Here is a 16,672-nt window from a genome sequence, read left to right as displayed (position 1 = left end):
CCAGACTGGTTTGGGTTGAAGGCACCTTAAAGCCCATCCAGTTCCAACCCCTGCCACGGGCAGGGACACCTTCCACTAGAGCAGCTTGCTCCAAACCCGGTCTGACCTATTCTGTGCTCACTGCCTTTCGTTGGCTCCTTCTCTGTGTTTCTTCTCTCTGAGTGCTGCCCCTTCTCATTTTGGGCTAGTTTTCTGTCAGCACCATGTTTATGTGACCATCTGCAGTGTGTGTGTGTCCCTCCCTCCCTGTCTGTGTCTGTGAGCTGAGTTTTACCTTGTCCTGACAACGGGGGAGCACTTTCAAACGTGATTAAATTCAAGTTTCTTAAAGCTGAGCACTCAGAAAGAGGTGAGACCTTGTACACAAACCGAGTTACAAGACACCCTTCTGCTCCCCTTAGGTTTCACTGTGTGCAGGTCTTGCACTGTTGTTTGTTCCTGCTCCCTGCGCTTGCCACTCTGGTTCTCTCCTGGTTTTGGGGACAAATTTACAAGCTCTTCTTCTCTCCCCCTCCCTTGTCACTCACAGGAGCGCTCTTACTGGCGGTGCATTTCTACAGCTTGCCCCGAGCAGCCCCTCTGATCCCCAGCACAGCTCTGGGCGTCCTTCTGTTGGTTTTGTCATCTCTTTTGGCATATGCAGGTAAGACTCAGGGGTGGCCAGCTTCAAGGCCTCCCCCTGCTGTAGCTTTGCATGTACTTGGTCTTGTCACAACCCCGATTCATTCTGCTAGCGGGGTGTGTCAGCACAGCAGATTTTTCTTCCATAGACAACCAAAGGAATCCATGTTAGTTCTGACCAAATGCTTTACCAGCATCTCCAAGAGTTTTAACAGACTGAATACATGTTTTCTCTAAAAACAGTTCCCAGGCTTCCATGGATTGAACTGGCAAACGTGCAAATGCCAAAAGAACTACTTATGTGAGAGAAAAAATCACTGGCTATAACAAAGTCCACTCTTCAGAATGAATGCTGAGTTGTTTCTCCCTGTGAATTTGGAGTGATGAGCTCCCCTCAGGCATTCTCATGACCACAAAGTGTTGTGCTGGTGGAGTCTTTACAGTCATGTCTACACAGTGTAATAGTGCAGACCTACCCAAACTCATGATAGCTCTGTCTAGCATCATGCAGGACCTGTGCAGTTCCATGTTAGCATAGTGATGATGCTTCCAACACACCATGTGCCTATAGCATAGCCTACTGTCTCAAAATCACAGTCTGTCTCCATTATTGTTTGTTTTACAGGAATTTGGAGAAGCCTAAGAAATGCCTCCCTGCTCCTGTCCCTCTGCCTGACCATCTCAGTGTTCTGGTGTGGCTATGGAGTGGTCTTCATCCTGGAAGGGCAAGGAATTTTGAAGGACACTGGCAGTTTCCGCAATGCCGTGGTGCCTGGCCTGGTCACCTTTACTTTGGCTCTCCTCATTATTGCAGCAGTGGGTTTCCTGTGCAGAGAGGTCATCCTAGCTATGATTGCTTCTGCTGTCTCATTTGCCAGTGCTCATGAAGTTGCCATGCATTACAGCCCAGCTTTCGGTTCCTCTGCTGTGGCTTGCAATTACATGGTTGTCTGCTTGGTTGGTGGCTACTTTGCTCTGGGCAGGATTCTCTATTTCCTAACCAAAGAGAAAGCTGCCCTCCCCAGCACAGATCTGGCCAAGAAAAAGAGCCATGAGCAGATCCAGCCCTCCAGTGGCAGCATGAATCCCTTTGTAGTCACGGGTCTCATCCTGAACATGCTGCCTGCCAGTGTCTTTGGCTGCAGGCTCCTGGGTGTCACTGGCAAACTCTTTATTGGTCAAGTGCCCTGGCTGTGGGCAGCTGGGATCTACCAGATCGGCATCTGCATCTTATCATACCGTGCCATGGATGTGCTTATGGCTACATTCTTTGGTTTCACTTCCATCCTGAAACTGGCTGGGGGCTATTGCCTTCTGTACCCAACCTGGCAGCCAGAGGAGCCATCTTTCCCTACTCCAGTCCTGGTGGTTTTTGCAATTCTTTTTGCTGTCCTGGCTCTTTTCCTCACTCTGAAGAGCCCAGTGGATGGCCTCTATTTGCTGGTTTACATGGCTTACTGCATTGCATTAGCTTGCTGCCCCAAGGGGTTCTTTGAAGGTGGACCCCAAGGCGTGGATGTGGCCATCTTTGTGGCCTCAGCCTTGATGACTCTCATTCACCTGTACAATGCGAAAGCAAGTGCCAAGATCCCAACAGGGAAGGGGGCTGTGAAGGCCCTGCTTGCTCGCAGCTCTTTCCTGAAGCTTCGTGAAGGGCCAGACCTTCATGCTCCCTACCTAGGGTATTCCAAATATGCGGACGCAGAAGTACTTGGCTATGCATGCAGTGTCCTCGCTTCTTTTGCTATCACAATGACAGGGGACCCACAGGCTCCGCTTGCTACTGTTGTAATTCCATGGGTAGTGGTAGCTGGTGGGATCCTGAAGCTCCTAGGTGGCTCAGTGGCCTTTGCCCGGGGTAAAACCCTGGAGAGCACTGCCTTCATTCTCTATGCTGTCATGTGGATCGTCTGGGGCTTGACAAGATATGCTGGCCTCTATGGCACTACCAGAAGCTTCCACACAGCAGTAGGCATCATTGCTTTCATGCTCTTCAATGGCTTCATTGTCTTCTGCACACTCTTCTTAAACATCACCTGGTTCTTTTACTCCCTCACCTTCTTCCTCATCACCATCAGCTTCTTGCTGGATGCCATCCATGCTCTTCCAGCTGGCTATGACATTGCTGCCACTCTCATCTTTGGTCTGATCAGCTTTTACTGCTTCCTGTCTGCCCTTTGCAACAGCATCTTTGAGGGTTCCTGTTTGCCAATGGGTAGACCCATTGTGCAGCTTAGTGGTGTAGGGGGAGGAATGACCAAGTGCCTTCACCTGCCTGCCAGGAAAGCTTCCTCAGTCAAGAGAATTGCAGGTAAGAGAAATACATAGGGTGTAATGTGGGGTGGAGGGTAAATTCTGGGAGGTTCTGTAGCAGGACATTGTTCAATCCAGATGTGGAAACCATGATAATCTGATGACATTTTGATGAAGTGGGCCAAGTTACCAAAGTCATTAGAAGCTAAAGACACCAGGGGAGAAATAGGATCGATTCCTTTGTAGCAGCTGGGTTTAGCAGTGGATTTTCTGCTGTCTGTCCTGTATCATGAGGGTGCTGAGGCGCTGGCACAGGGTGCCCAGAGAAGCTGTGGCTGCCCCATCCCTGGCAGTGTTCAAGGCCAGGTTGGACACAGAGGCTTGGAGCAAGCTGCTCTAGTGGAAGGTGTCCCTGCCCATGGCAGGGGGTTGGGACTGGGTGAGCTTTAAGGTCCCTTCCAACACAAACCAGTTTGGGATTCCATTATTCTACGATCATATCCCTGTCTGCTCATCCAACATGAGATACATGAAGCCACAGGAAGCTTTGTACAGAGAAAACAGGGCAAACGCATGGTGCTTGCTCTCTCCACAGGGCTGAATTTCTTCTGGCCCTGATGAACGTGGCCCAGAACTCCCCTAAATGCCAGCTCTCCTCTTGGATGAATGCTAGAAAATGCACTGTCAGAGGAAAAGCTTTGTTAGTTGGGAACAGGAGATGAGAGCACCGAATTGGCTGTATTGTCTGTGACAGCTCTTCCGTGAATTACAGCCCTTCACTTCTAGTCACTCAAGGGGTTCTGCCCTGTTCACATGCCAACAGATATCCTGAAGAATGGAGGGACTTGCGGCATCCCCACAGATACTGTCTATGTGCTTGTGGCAGCCTGTAACCGCCCTGATGCCGTGGAGAAAGCTCACCAGTAAGTACTTGTCTTGCTGCCCCAGTGAGGGCTTCCCTGGGTTGTCTAAAGAAGCCTCTAAGGCTTAGAGCTGCTGCTGAGTAGTGGCTACAGCAGCCATCGAGATATGAGATGCACAGCTTACCCTTCATGGGAACAACAAGGTGAGGAGCCTGAGGGAGAAGATGTGAATGAAGAAAGGAGACAATTGAGCTGCAGTTGTCTTCTAGGAGACTGAGGCAGGTGATGGAGCTGGGTAGCTTGGATATCACAAGGAAACCCCCAAAAGTGGCAAATATGCCTATTCGTAGGTATAAATGGTCACAAGGAAAACACCTCTCATGTTAAACGAATGCCTCTGGCTGTGCTTCTGTAAGCAGACAGGACCCCTTGTATTGGTGCACTTTACTTAGAACTTGAGCAGTTGGAGCTGCTATCCATCACTGTGTAAGAAGCTTAAGCTTCGAACTGGAGCAGGCATCCCAGGTTGGCAATAGTCACTGCTGTCCTTTCCTGTCAGGTCATCCATTGAACAGTCCTACTTTTACTACAGACTGATGACCTGGGGCAGAGCCTACACACCTTGTCTTTACACAGTTTCCTTTCCAGCTTGAAAATCAATCCCCATCTTACTCCCAGGCTCATTTCTTTCACCTCCTTTCCAGGTCCAAGCGCCAGGCTCAGGATCGCCCCATGTCACTCTGGATTTCTAGCCTAAAGCAACTGGAACCTGCAAAGCATTTGTTCAGTCCCCTCCTCTGGGACTTCATGGAGGCTGCCTGGCCATCTCCTATTAGCTTGGTGGTTCCCAGAGGTGAGGAAATGCTGTGACTTCCAAGCTGTCCTGGAGAGCTTTGGCTTTGAAACTCCAACTGGAGCTGCATCCCTGCAGTGCCACATGCTCCGTGGTGATATTTCTGGCACGATCTTTGTGGTTGCACCGATGTACATCCGTAAGTGTGGTGACTCTTCCTCATGCAGGTGAATGGGTGGACTTCCTGGGGATGAAGGACTCTGCTAAATACGTGGGTACCCCTCAGAGTGTCGCCATCCGCATCCCCGACTGCTCTGTCACCACACACCTCATCGACCTGGTGAGTGGCCAAAACATGCTCATCCAGCAGCACTGGACCAGACCTTGCCCTTCCACTGCCTGGGGAGCAGGCTTGGTGTCAGTCACCAGCACCCAGGCCTGCTGGAAGGGAGGTTAGTGAGAGACTGGAGCACCCTGACAGACCTAATGGCATGTCCCGCTCCTCTCTTGCTGCTTTTCTCAATGAAGAGAGATTCCTAACATGTCCAGCCTTGTTTTGGGATTGAAAAGTGCTAGAATGAATAAATCCCACAAGAAAAATATCACTAAGAAGCAGTGGGGAATGCAGGCAGCTGGTCGCTGATTTTATTGCAGCAAAGTGACTAGAAGGTTTAACCACCAGGTCAGAAAGCCAGAAAAGATGCAGTTCACAGAACCCTTTGAGTTCCTACATAGAACACTTCTGTCACAAGCATGGGCCAGAATAGCCAGAGGAACTGTGATCCTCCAGATGTTCCGATCATCTCTAGGAGAGACACTGTAGGTCTTTGGCAGTTGCTATTGCTGGAAAACAGAATATTCTTTCCTGAGCAACACCAGTAAACCCCAATTCAGCAGGGTGTTAGTCACCCATACACAGATTTGGTGGGACCTATGGAGAAGATGTCTCTACCTGTGAGTCACACTGAGTTCTCTTTAGTCACAGGGACTCGTGAGTGAACTTCAGAGCTCAAGTAATCTGTTTTAAACAGCAGAACCTGCTCAGAGCTTTTATTCCCATGTTTCTGTCACCAGGTTGGTCCCATTGTGGTCACATCAGCTAACCCAACAGGAGAGGCAGACACAACGCACCACAACCAAGTGTACGCCAAGCTGGGAGATAAGGTAACTGGGGCTCTGTGTCTCTTTATTCCAGCTGGTCCCAGAAGATGTGGGATGGAACAATACAACCACTTTGTTTCCAGCAGACAAATCAATAGGGGATACAAAGCATCTGGGAAAACATCTCATTAAAAACCTCTTAAGGACACTCCTCATATTGGTGTCAGTGAGAAAGTGTCAAAGAGAGAACTTGATTCTTGGTCTGGGAGACCAAACCAAAATTCTTCTGATTGATACAGCCTGGTTATGGCTTGGCAAAGTGAGTTTGTTCATCTTCCAGCTCAGAATGATATAGGCAACAAAAAAGAGTCTACTTTGCTTACAAGCAATAAAACCAGCGATGCCTGAATGTGCCTGTGCTCTGATTGGTTTCGAGATACCAGAACACAGCGGATTCCCACCTAAAGGTGAACCTGGTCTAAAACTGGTGCCAAAACCCCAGAATATTCCTGTCTTTTAGAATTTTCTTAAGTTCTGGAAGTACAATGATCAGGCCATTGAAATGGCTCCTTCACATCACTGCTAAACCCTGAGCATACCACATTTCCTGTGTTCATGGCAGCTTATGTGAGGGCAGTTTTAAACAAAAGGCAGCAGAAATCTTCCACCTCTAACTCCTTTAAAATCTGATTTTCTACACATTTCCTGTGTGGATGGGACTTCTTCAGAGCCCCTCAGCTGATGTAGACCTGCCTTTACTGTCCTGCTGATCCCACAGGGAGCTTTCTCTCTCTCTCTCTGCTTTTGTTAAGTTCATTCATCCCAAATTCATCCCTCAGTATCAATACAGTGGGGCAGGAAGGAGCGGATTTGGCTTTGATAATAACTACCTGCTGCTGAGAGGGGGAAACTGACCTCTCTTTTCCAAGGGGAACTTGGTGTGAACATCTGCTGCTTTTTAGGTGGATGCAGTTCTTTGTGATGGGCCTTCTCCAGAGAACATTGCCTCCACAGTCGTGGACTGCACCAAAATCGACAATGGAAACATAGGGTTCTTCAGAGTTGGCATCATCCCCAAGTCTCAGGTAAAATTAACCTTGACTCTATTTCTGCTCCCTTTCTCCATCTCCGTTAAGTGGGTTTCAGACTGGGGGGTTCTTGGTTCCATAAGGAGGTGAAGAAATCTGTGGTAGCATGAGGAGTTATCATAGGGTGGTGTGAAAGAGCAGAAAAACAGAGCTCCATGTTGCCTGTGTCCTGATCCTGCCTCTGGGCCACCATTACACCTCTCTGTGTGAGGTGAGACTGATCCATTTGTGTAATGAGGTCTGAGATCCAAGGTCGTGGGCATCCATGGGGCAGGCTATCCACTGGAAGAGAATAGGGCATTATTTCAATAGCTGGAGAAGAAATCACTGCTTTCCCCTAATTACTGACCCACTCACAACAGAGTTTACTTCCAGGTGCTGCAGATACTGGAGCAGGTGCAGAAGAAACACGCTTTGGTTCCTAACAGTGGCCCTTGCACCACAAAAGGCCATGCAGAGCATGGGAATCGTGGCCATGCTGTGCACAATGGGGTGGGCTCGGCCGCCTTGGAAGAAGCAGTGCCGGTACAGCCCCGCGACGATGGCTGCGAGAATCACACTCGCCTCTGACTCTGTGCAGGTCAAGCAGTTACGTGCTCAGGAGGGAATTGTGTGCTGGAAAATGACATATAGGTCACGTGTGGGGAATGGGAGAGGTTTCCCAGCTGTGGGGTGACTTACTCATCTTCCTATACTGCTAAAATATCCCAGTGCAGCGCTGACTGACACACCGCAGTCACCCAGACGTACAATTCACTTACAGAGACTTTCACTGAAGATCAGACACAACCAAAGGAAGTGTTATACCAGTGACAGACTGGCCTTAGAGTATCAGAGCTTTGTTCCTCCCAGGATGATTTAATACCTTCGGTTTGGGGCACAGAGTAACGCGAAGTGTTTCATGATTATGTGTTGGTGGAAAAACTGCATGAAACTTGACGTGGGAGAAGGGAAGATGTATTCAGGTGCTATGCTGTGAATACAGTAGATGTTCTGAAATAGATGAGGCAAAGCATCGCCTCAGGAGATGTGCTATCTTCTGATACATCTTCTCAAATGGAGCTCACAGAACCCAACGCTAATAAGAAATGTCATTAGTTGAGGTGCCTTTTTCTGTATTTCAATCAGTGTGAGGGTGTAATGAGTCCAATAATATCTCCTTAGAAGTGCTAGAGCATTATGGAAGACCCTTCCTTCCCACGTTATCTTAGAGTATGAATTTCAGGAGACTCATCTGCACTGCATTTGAGGGTGCTAGAAGCTGGTCTCTTGCCCTACAGCACAACTGTACACATCTCATCATACGTTTCCTCCAGAGTGCAGATTTAGTGCAGAGTGGTAGCTGCTGACCAGGAGGAGGCAAAAAGAAGTTTCAGACTAACAGGAAGAGTTTTCCTTGGCAAACACTGCGTGGCTGCGCAGGTAATGGTGCATTTAGCCTCTGAGAACTGTTGATCTTATTCTTACCTGACTCAGGTGCAAGGTGCTGATCAAATTCCGGATGAAACCAATGAAACCAACACCCCATCCCTGGCAGTGCTCAAGGCCAGGTTGGATGGGGCTTGGAGCAACCTGGTTTAGGGGAAGGTGTCCCTGCCCGTAGCAGGGTTTGGAACTGGGTGAGCTTTAAGGTCCCTTCCGACCTAAACCAGGCTGGGAATTCTATGAATTGATTCATTGATTTCACCTGAAATTCTGCTGGAACTTAACCGTAAATGCTGTGCAGTCAGAGGAGCTCAACCTCTACGAGCTACAGCAACACCAGGTCTTCCCAGCTTGTTCTTACAGAACTGGCTCTCTTCCTGCAGAGAAAGAAAATGCCAGATAATCGAGTTTCTTGAAGAATTTTGCTGATCTGTTTACTGTATCTCTTTGGAATTTATTAAAACTGATTTTTAGAAACCAATAAAATATTTTGAAACCAATAAAATAAGTATTTTAGAAACCAATAAAATAAAAAACCTGGGGGTCAGAGGGTTTGGGATGTCAGGATGTTATTCGGGATCCTGGCCAGGCATGAAGGATCTTGCAAGGGAATCAAGCTGCATCCCTTTCCATGGTGGGGAAGAGGGCAAGAGAAGGTAACTCTTAACATCACCCCCCTGGTGACAGCTCCCGTGCTGAGGAGTGCTCATGAACTCTTTTCACCCCCGAATGAGCTGAATTCATGAGCTGAATTCACCCCTTTCTTTTACTCAGTTATCAACCCCAACCATAAACACTGAAATCTGAGGGAGAGGGATAAGGAGAACTAATCTGGAGAGATGCTGAAGCATCACAAAGCCTTTTGCAGGAAAAGAGCCCTGGATTAAATACAGCAAGGATGCTGCTGCCCTGTGCTGCAAATAATGGCACATTTCAGTGTGCTATGAGTCCAAAGTGATTTTAAAAGGTGGATTCCTCACAAGGTGCCTCACCTGGCTCCATCCTTCCTCTTTCACTGTCTCCATGGTGCTTGTTTCTCACCTACAGAAGGTTTTGGTCGCAGTATCAGGACACTGGGAGAACGTGGGGAGGAAACAGTTCTCACTTTGCTGAGTGAGGTGCAAGACAGGGAGATATTTCAGTTCAGTTCAATCCTTGTTTCACCCCACCCACACCTCTCCTGTGCACGAACAAACTGGAAAGAAATAGTGGAGGGAGGAGGAGATACAAAAGAGATATTTCAGTTAAATGAAGGCAAAAAGAATTCCTAATATTTCCAGAGTTTTCCCAGCATTCAGCATGAAGCCAAACATTTTTAAAGGGGAGTGGGAGAGAGAAACAAGAGCTGCCGTTTCACGTGGCAAATCCAAAACACTTCAGCCAGACAACGTTGAGATAAACATTTGGACACTGCTGAAAAGTCACAGATCAAATCCATGTTGAGCTGCTGACAATATCTATCAAACATTTTCATCACTAAAAATGGAGGGTTTGATCAGAAAAGTTGCCCAGGCTTCCTCAGAGGAGACTTACTGAGTCCTCCTGGTGATGTTCCTCTCCTGTCTTGCTTAACAGGAAGGAATTGCTCCATTGCGGTGTACCAGAGGAGTGGAACAGAGGAGGACTTGCGGTCCTCAGACCCCCATCCCAGGAAGTCGGAAGTAGCTGAGGAAAACCAGACTTCTGCAAAAGGCCAATTCTGGTTGCATTGTCAATGACTCGGAGGCCTTTAGGCCTCAAAGGTCGCCCTGGGAGACAAAATAATGTCATGAATGGGCTTCTTTGTGAAAACCCCAAATTTTAATCCCACTGGGATTGGAAATAACCCAGAAAGAAGGGCTGTCCCACGTTGATTTTGCCCTTTGTGGAGTCTAGACACACGTTTCAATGGAAAGAAAAAAAGTGGAAAATAGGGTAGTGTATTTTCCAGTGGCAGGAAAAAGCCAGCTCACCCTCCTGAGAATAGAGCTGTGCCATAGGAACAGGATCTGACTCAGCGACATCTTCAGGGATGCATGTTGGTATAGAGGGTGGACCTGATACTAGAGTGGGCAGAGTGGTTCAGAGAGGAAGGGTGTCATCACAACCACCTTTGAGTGAAACCAGCTGAGCAGAAGCCTTGAGACATGGGCAAAGTTGGGAATGTCCTTTGACCGACTCCAACTTGGGGAAGCACCAGAAGGTGGGAGCTCTGCAGGGACAGGATCCTCCCCTCTTTGGCCTCTGCTCCTGAGATAGTCAAAGTCTACCTATAGCTTGGGATGGGACATGGGTCGGTGGAAAAGGCAGAAGCAAAGGCCTGGTTAATTGGGTGTCAATCAGCCAAAGCAAAACCCTTTCATCTTGGTGCTTTTGAGAGCACAGCATCTGAAAACACAACCTGCAGTTACTGTCGCACTCACCTTGCTGCATTCTTCCTGGTACTCCTCCCAGGTACACCAAGGGCTTGGGGTTATTAGTACACAGCCACCAGATAATCTGGTTTATTGCTTTTGGGGGAAATACCAAGAACAACAAAGAAACATCATATTTTGAAATCCTGGGCTGGATCCTCAGCTGCTCCACAAAGCACAGCATGGGCCTGATGGCCAAGGCGTGGTACCCAGACCCCAGCAGACCAACAGCAGGTTGCCCAGAGAGGTGGTGGATGCAGCATCCCTGGAGACATTAAAGGCCAGGCTGGATGTGGTTCTGGGCACCCTGATCTGGTTGAAGGTGTCCCTGCTCATTGCAGGGGGGTTGGACTGGATGAGCTTTGCAGGTTCCTTCCAACCCAAGCTGTTCTATGGCTCTATGAACCTCTCATGGTCAAGAGCCACATGGAGCCCCTGGTGTTTGTGCCAGCTGAAATGCTGAATTTACAGAAGAGCTCTGAGCTGAGACTCGGAATAAGTCAGGACAGAACGAGCTGGGTGACAGCAGCTGGGCACTTCACCAGAGCAGAAGTTGACTGTTATCTTTTGCTGCGTGTCTCCCTTGTAATTCATGGTGCACCTGAAGTTGCTGGTTAGGAGCAGCGGTAGGAATTTGTCTACCTAGGAAATGAAATCAACTGTGGGAAAACTCTTATGGGGAAAAGCAGCCATCTGGAAATGGAGCTTCTTGAGTCATAACACGAATTAACAGGATTAACTTGTGACTCTATCATATTCTTCCTTTCTTCCCCAACTAGAAAAGCATCTGATGGCTTCAGGACCTTCACTTCCTCTTTATGGCACTGTCATAGCTGGGGCTGAGAGAGGAAGGGCTGCATCTTCGGGCAGGGGTGGTGGCTTTCTCAGATCACTGTATCCCCCCCGCTCCATTTCCATGGTTGCTGGCATCTCATTGCCACTGGGGCTTGGTTTATAACTGACCATGTGTGTGAGGGCTTGGTGACTCCATGGTGTGTGTGTGTGTGGTTTCTGATGGAGGTGATCGTGCACCTCTGGCTCTGTCGGTGTAGATGCTGAACCCATCAGCTCTCTGTTCACACTCAGCACGCATTGGTGGGGTGTGGACATTCACAAAGACAGGATCCAGCCCCCCACATTGGTCCTCTCTCTACTCAAAGGATCCCACAGCAGCACAGCCTTGGGTCCCCCCAACTTCTCGCCCTACATACTGGATGGAGGATGATAAGCAGAAGGTGCTGCAGAGCAGCATGACCAAGGGGTCATGTTGGGGGCTGGATGGGGAGGTCTGTCCTGTACATCCAGTTCAGAGCTGCCTCCAGCCATGGTTCAGTAGCTCTAATAAATACCTCCCCTGAAAGCCCATGGTGAAAGGTTCAGAAGTGTTAGTTTGTGTGAGAATCGTGTTTTCATTCCTTCCTGGAAAACACAAAGAGAAGATCTCACTCGTGTCGTTATCTCTAGATACCAAGAAAACAGGAATTTCAGCAAATTCTTCTGCTCTGGCCATGGGACAGATGCTGGTGTTTAGACAGTTATCCTGAGATAGATATGCCTGTCTCTGGAGCTGCGGGACAGAGACACTGCAGTCCCTGCAGGGCCATGCCCAGGTGTCCTTGAGGAACCTCCGATTCTCCACGTTCTGCTGCAGAAGCAGAAAGTCTGTCTCACAAAGCAGCCTCTTTTGGCTCTGTGCAGCTCCCAGAGGAGCAGGACTTGTAGGCTCCCATCCCAAACACTCTCTACCTGAGCTCCTCCATTCTCAGACCCTGTTTTCGTATTACCCACCCAGCAGGAAGTACCATGGGCCTTTCATGAGATGTTTATTGGTGAGTTTCAGTAAACAGCCAGCTCTGAATTCCTTCTCTGGAATCAATTACAGGAGCAACCTTCCTTCTTCGGCCTGACTGCCAGTTCACACCAAACAATCGCTCTCTATTCGCTGATCCATGTAACCAGTTTCTCACCGTTACGGGTTTCACTGTGACCTTATGCAGTCAGTGACAGCATCCTGCATTAGGAGGATGTGCCCAGATTGCCTTTCGGTGCACCGTTCTTGGGAACCTGAAGAATGGGTAAGTCCCAGCAGTGCTGACTGCCCCTGGCCAAGCTCACCGTATCTCCCCAGTGTCCCTAACCACTGCGGCACCCTTTCCCCTAAGGCGCCTGTGCTCCCACACTAGGTTATCAGATCTTACATGACCCAAGGGGGACCACAGACCCGTCCTCCTTCTTACCACCCCCTACACTTGCTCCAGGCCCTCCTTGCCTGCTGCTGCCAGCAGCTTCACTCCCATGCAAAACAAACCAAGTCCTAAATGGTAACACAGGAGTCTCCTGTGGCCATAGGGGTGGAGGAGGAATAAGGAAGGAGCAGACATAGCACCTTGCTACGGTTCTGGGTGTGAAGAAGAAACCAAATCCAGAAGGCAGCATTGGCCATGATGGCTGGGACACGGGATACAGGCTTGCTTCTCCTTGTGGTGGGGTTTCCATAGACATAATTCATAGAATCTTTGAGTCTCAGGTCAGAAGGAACCTCAAGGATCGTCTGGTCCAACCTTTCTTGGCAAAACATGACCTATACTAGATGTCCCAGCATCCTGTCCAGCCAGACCTTAAAACTGTCCAGTGCTGGGGAGGCCACCACTTCCCTGAGGAGATGATTCCAGTGGTTGACTGATGGTCCAATTGATGTAGATTATGTTCTCCATCTCGCTTCCAAGCTCTAGCTCTCCAAAGACACAACGAAGTGTGAGCCAAAGGAAACTAACGGCCTTGTCCGTATCTCTTCAGAGCTAAACTGGTATTAAACAGAGCCACTTTGGGGGTTCATAACTGAAGACCAGCTTTACGCAGCAGCTGGTGGATCCATTGAGGTTGCCTTGGCTGTGATGCTACAGGTTTTGGTGACTTTTTAACTTTCTGGGTGTGCTTTGCCCAGAACAGCACCATTCATTCCATCTCTTGAGGAAGTGAGTCCCAGCAGGTCTCTGGCAAAGGGTAAGAGTGGGGTAAGGGGGGTGCAGTGAACACAGGAGACAGGTTCCTTTTCCTGCTACTCTGCACAAAATTACATTTAAACCATGCATTGATAAGATGCAATTTGGTGGAGTCATGGCCTCTCCACTTGTTGGAGATGCCCTTTCCTCACTGATAAGATTATCAGAGAGATAAAATGAAATAATCAAGCAGTGGAAAAAAAAACAAGAAGGCAGGATCTCAACTGACTTCTGAGCAAGTGCCAGGAAGGGAGGTGGGGGCAAAATGAGGAAACCCACCCACGGGAGAGATCTAGGGACAAAGATGATGTGGTTCACATCCTTCACCCCTAGCTCAGTTAGAAACTAAAGGTGTGGTCGCTCATTGCTGATTCCAAGTTGGAAATGAGCCTTCAGCAGTATATAGCATCTTGTAACAGGAAACACAGCAAGAGGTGTTAAATATTAGCAATAGCCCTAATGAAAGGACCTTGTGTTTCAAGAGCTTGAATAAAGGAATTGAAGACTCTCTCTGTTGATCTAAGGGACGTGTGTTTCTTTCCCTCTAACCTTGCCCAAACGCTGGCAGGGGCAGTGCAGACCCAGGGAGTTGGGGAATTCCCTGGGAAGAACTGTAGATACACGATAACGGAGATATTGCTGCAGGTCCCCACCTTCTTGTGCTGGGTTTACGGGAAACAAAGACCTGTTATGGAGCCTCAACACAGTGCTGCTTGTTCACATGGGGTTGGTGACTGAACAGTTTCCCTTGTCATTATAACTATTCAACACCCAGTGAAAATCCTGTCTTGTATTTGGCTAAACATGATGTACAGACCAAAATCCCAAGGGATCCCTGGAAATCTGACAGCAAATGCTGATGCATTGGGCAGGATCTTGTCACACACACTTGGGATTTAGAGTTGTTGCTATTGGGAATACAATGAAATTATATCAAGTCATATCATAGAATGGTTTGGGTTGGAAGGGACCTTAAGGATCAACAAATTAAACCCTGGTGGGGGCAGCTATGGATGACTACCTTGGGAAATCTGGACTTTCCTTTGGCATTTGTTGAGGATATCGGCTGGGCGTCAGCTCCCAAGGCAGATACGTTGCCTTCAATTGGTTTTACAGTTCCTCCATTCCCATGGTCTTGCACATGCAATTGGGTATTTCTGACCAACATGACTGGAGGTTATGGAACAACAGGCTTGCTTGTCAAGAGGAGAATCATGATAAATTCCAGGCAAGCCACCAAAACCTTTATGTTATCGTACAATAATTCTGATTCACAGCATTTGAACAAAAAGGCTTTGTCATAACGGGGATTCACCCCAATACATTTGGTAAAGCAGCACTGAGACAACACAAAGCTAATTTATTTCCTTGTTTGTGGCAGAGAGACATGTGCTTGTTCCCAGCACGAACTGGGGGAAGAGGAAGAAGATTGTGTGGTTTATTGTGTTAGATAAAAACATTTACTTCCTTTTTATCACGCCACACCTGATGCTGGAAAACATGTACAGTGCAACCACCTCTCTCTAATCACTTCTTGTAAGTCATCAGAGCACATGAGATGATGAGTATCAAGGTAAGAAGCCCAAATATGGTGAATGGTTTTGTGTAACACCATTTGTTTCCTTGGTTATTCAGCAAACCGTACAAAATCAATGCATGAGCCCCCATCTTTACATCTCTGGCCTACACCTTGCCCATAGGTGCAGATGGTTTATTGATTTAATTGTGCTCTGCCAGTAATCCTTTGCCTGTTGTCAACAGAAACCACCGTTCATTGTCCTCCGTCATCTGAAGCCAAGAGGCTCCTGTAATTTTCTCATCTTGTTCTATTTATAACGTAAATTACAGATTTGTCCACAGCTCTGAATCTGCAAAATACTTTCTATTTCAACCCCTGTTTTCCCAATCACCACAATGCTCTCAAGTGCTTTCCTCAGGGGCTGAGACATCCCGGTCTTGCTCTACCTGCTACATAGCAGCAGTGCATGCTTAGCATGCAAGGTCCCAGGGGCCCACAGCCCTCATGGGTGACTTTTCCAACTGGACAAAGCCTGCCTTGATTTACCCAGTCCTGGTCTGTTTGGTGTGTGCATGGACCACAGCCGATGGGGAACTCCACGTCCTTCCCCTGAGCTGAAATGTCCTGTGTCACCACCATGGGGAGGGTCTAACACAGGCGTACAGTTGCAGAGGTGACAAGTCAAGAAGGAACTTTCTGGCTTTATTTGTACCAAGATTTTATGGCCAGTATTAAAAATCCAAACTGATTTGCTTGGAGAGGTCAAGTAGTTTTTCAAGTATTAAAGTATTAAAGCATGAGAGAAGTCCCGTGTTGTGGGACTTCACCACATCCTTAAAGTTAAGTCTCTGCTGGGTGGCGGTGGACCTCAGTGGGCACTTAAATGTGTTTATTGAATAAGGGCTTATCATAGAATCCTAGAATGGTTTGGGTTGGAAGGGACTTTAAAGCTCATCCAGTTCCAACCCCCTGCCACGGGCAGGGACACCTTCCACTAGAGCAGTCTGTTTGGCTGCCATAAGGTATGTGCAGGGAGGACAGTGTGACTTCATTCTGCTTACAGATGCTGGCACAGGCTGGGAAACCACAGGAGGTTGGGAATGCCCGTCTGTGCCCGAGTGGAGTGAGCAGGGGCTCTTCAGCCCAGGAGCAGAGGGTACCGGTGGGTTTGCAGGGTCAGAGGGCTGTAGGGTGAAGGGGAGCCTGTGTTCAGACCCAAGGAACAGCCTCCAAGGAGTTTTAAGCAGGAGTTTGAGGAGCTGCTTGAATGAAACAACATCCGTCACCTGGAGCCGCAGCAAAAGCTGCTATTTATGGTGACTCCTGAGTGCAAACTAAATAGCAGGCTGCACCTCGTGGAGGATCAGATGGACAACAACCCCAGTGCCAAAGCAAGCTGAGCACGGTTAAAACCGGAGTTACTGTTTACATGTTAGTAACGAAGCGTAGGAGGAATCCAGCCCCCAAAAGCTCCCAGGTTTGGCTGCTCAGGTCCCAGAGCCGTGTCGGGTGAGCAGGGAGGGAGGAAGCTTCTGCCCATGGGTGTAAGGGGGGATGTGGTTTGAGAGAGAAGCCCATGCGCAAGACAGAACGATGCTCTAAAATGATCATAAT

General features: G+C 48.4%; 1 protein-coding gene and 1 long non-coding RNA gene across 3 annotated transcripts in view; both read left to right on the top strand.

The window, feature by feature from the left end:
• LOC133265390 (uncharacterized) overlaps window positions 1–16,672 on the top strand; it is a 396,645-nt gene that overhangs the window by 46,513 nt on the left and 333,460 nt on the right. The gene's annotated exons all lie outside the window — the stretch shown is intronic.
• The window catches only part of LOC133265377 (uncharacterized), a 192,805-nt gene that overhangs the window by 1,071 nt on the left and 175,062 nt on the right, over window positions 1–16,672 (top strand). Inside the window, exons 2-9 of one of the 2 annotated variants that reach the window (XR_009741938.1) lie at window positions 530–643; window positions 1,247–2,932; window positions 3,698–3,797; window positions 4,442–4,590; window positions 4,758–4,870; window positions 5,605–5,694; window positions 6,594–6,716; window positions 7,095–8,326. Coding sequence is in view for 1 of the 2 variants with exons in the window: in XM_061445839.1 (XP_061301823.1) it covers window positions 530–643; window positions 1,247–2,932; window positions 3,698–3,797; window positions 4,442–4,590; window positions 4,758–4,870; window positions 5,605–5,694; window positions 6,594–6,716; window positions 7,095–7,289 (2,570 nt within the window). In the remaining variant the exon portion in view is untranslated. Of the gene's footprint in view, window positions 1–529; window positions 644–1,246; window positions 2,933–3,697; window positions 3,798–4,441; window positions 4,591–4,757; window positions 4,871–5,604; window positions 5,695–6,593; window positions 6,717–7,094; window positions 8,631–16,672 lie in introns of those variants that run through there. The other variant, XM_061445839.1, reaches the window with a different exon arrangement.

This window comes from Pezoporus flaviventris, unplaced genomic scaffold (genome assembly GCF_033815535.1).
Source record: "Pezoporus flaviventris isolate CSIRO_AGI_PZ_B2104156 unplaced genomic scaffold, CSIRO_AGI_Pfla_v1 ptg000005l, whole genome shotgun sequence".
Classification (NCBI taxonomy): Eukaryota; Metazoa; Chordata; class Aves; order Psittaciformes; family Psittacidae; genus Pezoporus; species Pezoporus flaviventris.
Note: the sequence above shows the minus strand (reverse complement) of the source record. Positions and strands in the feature narration are given on the sequence as shown.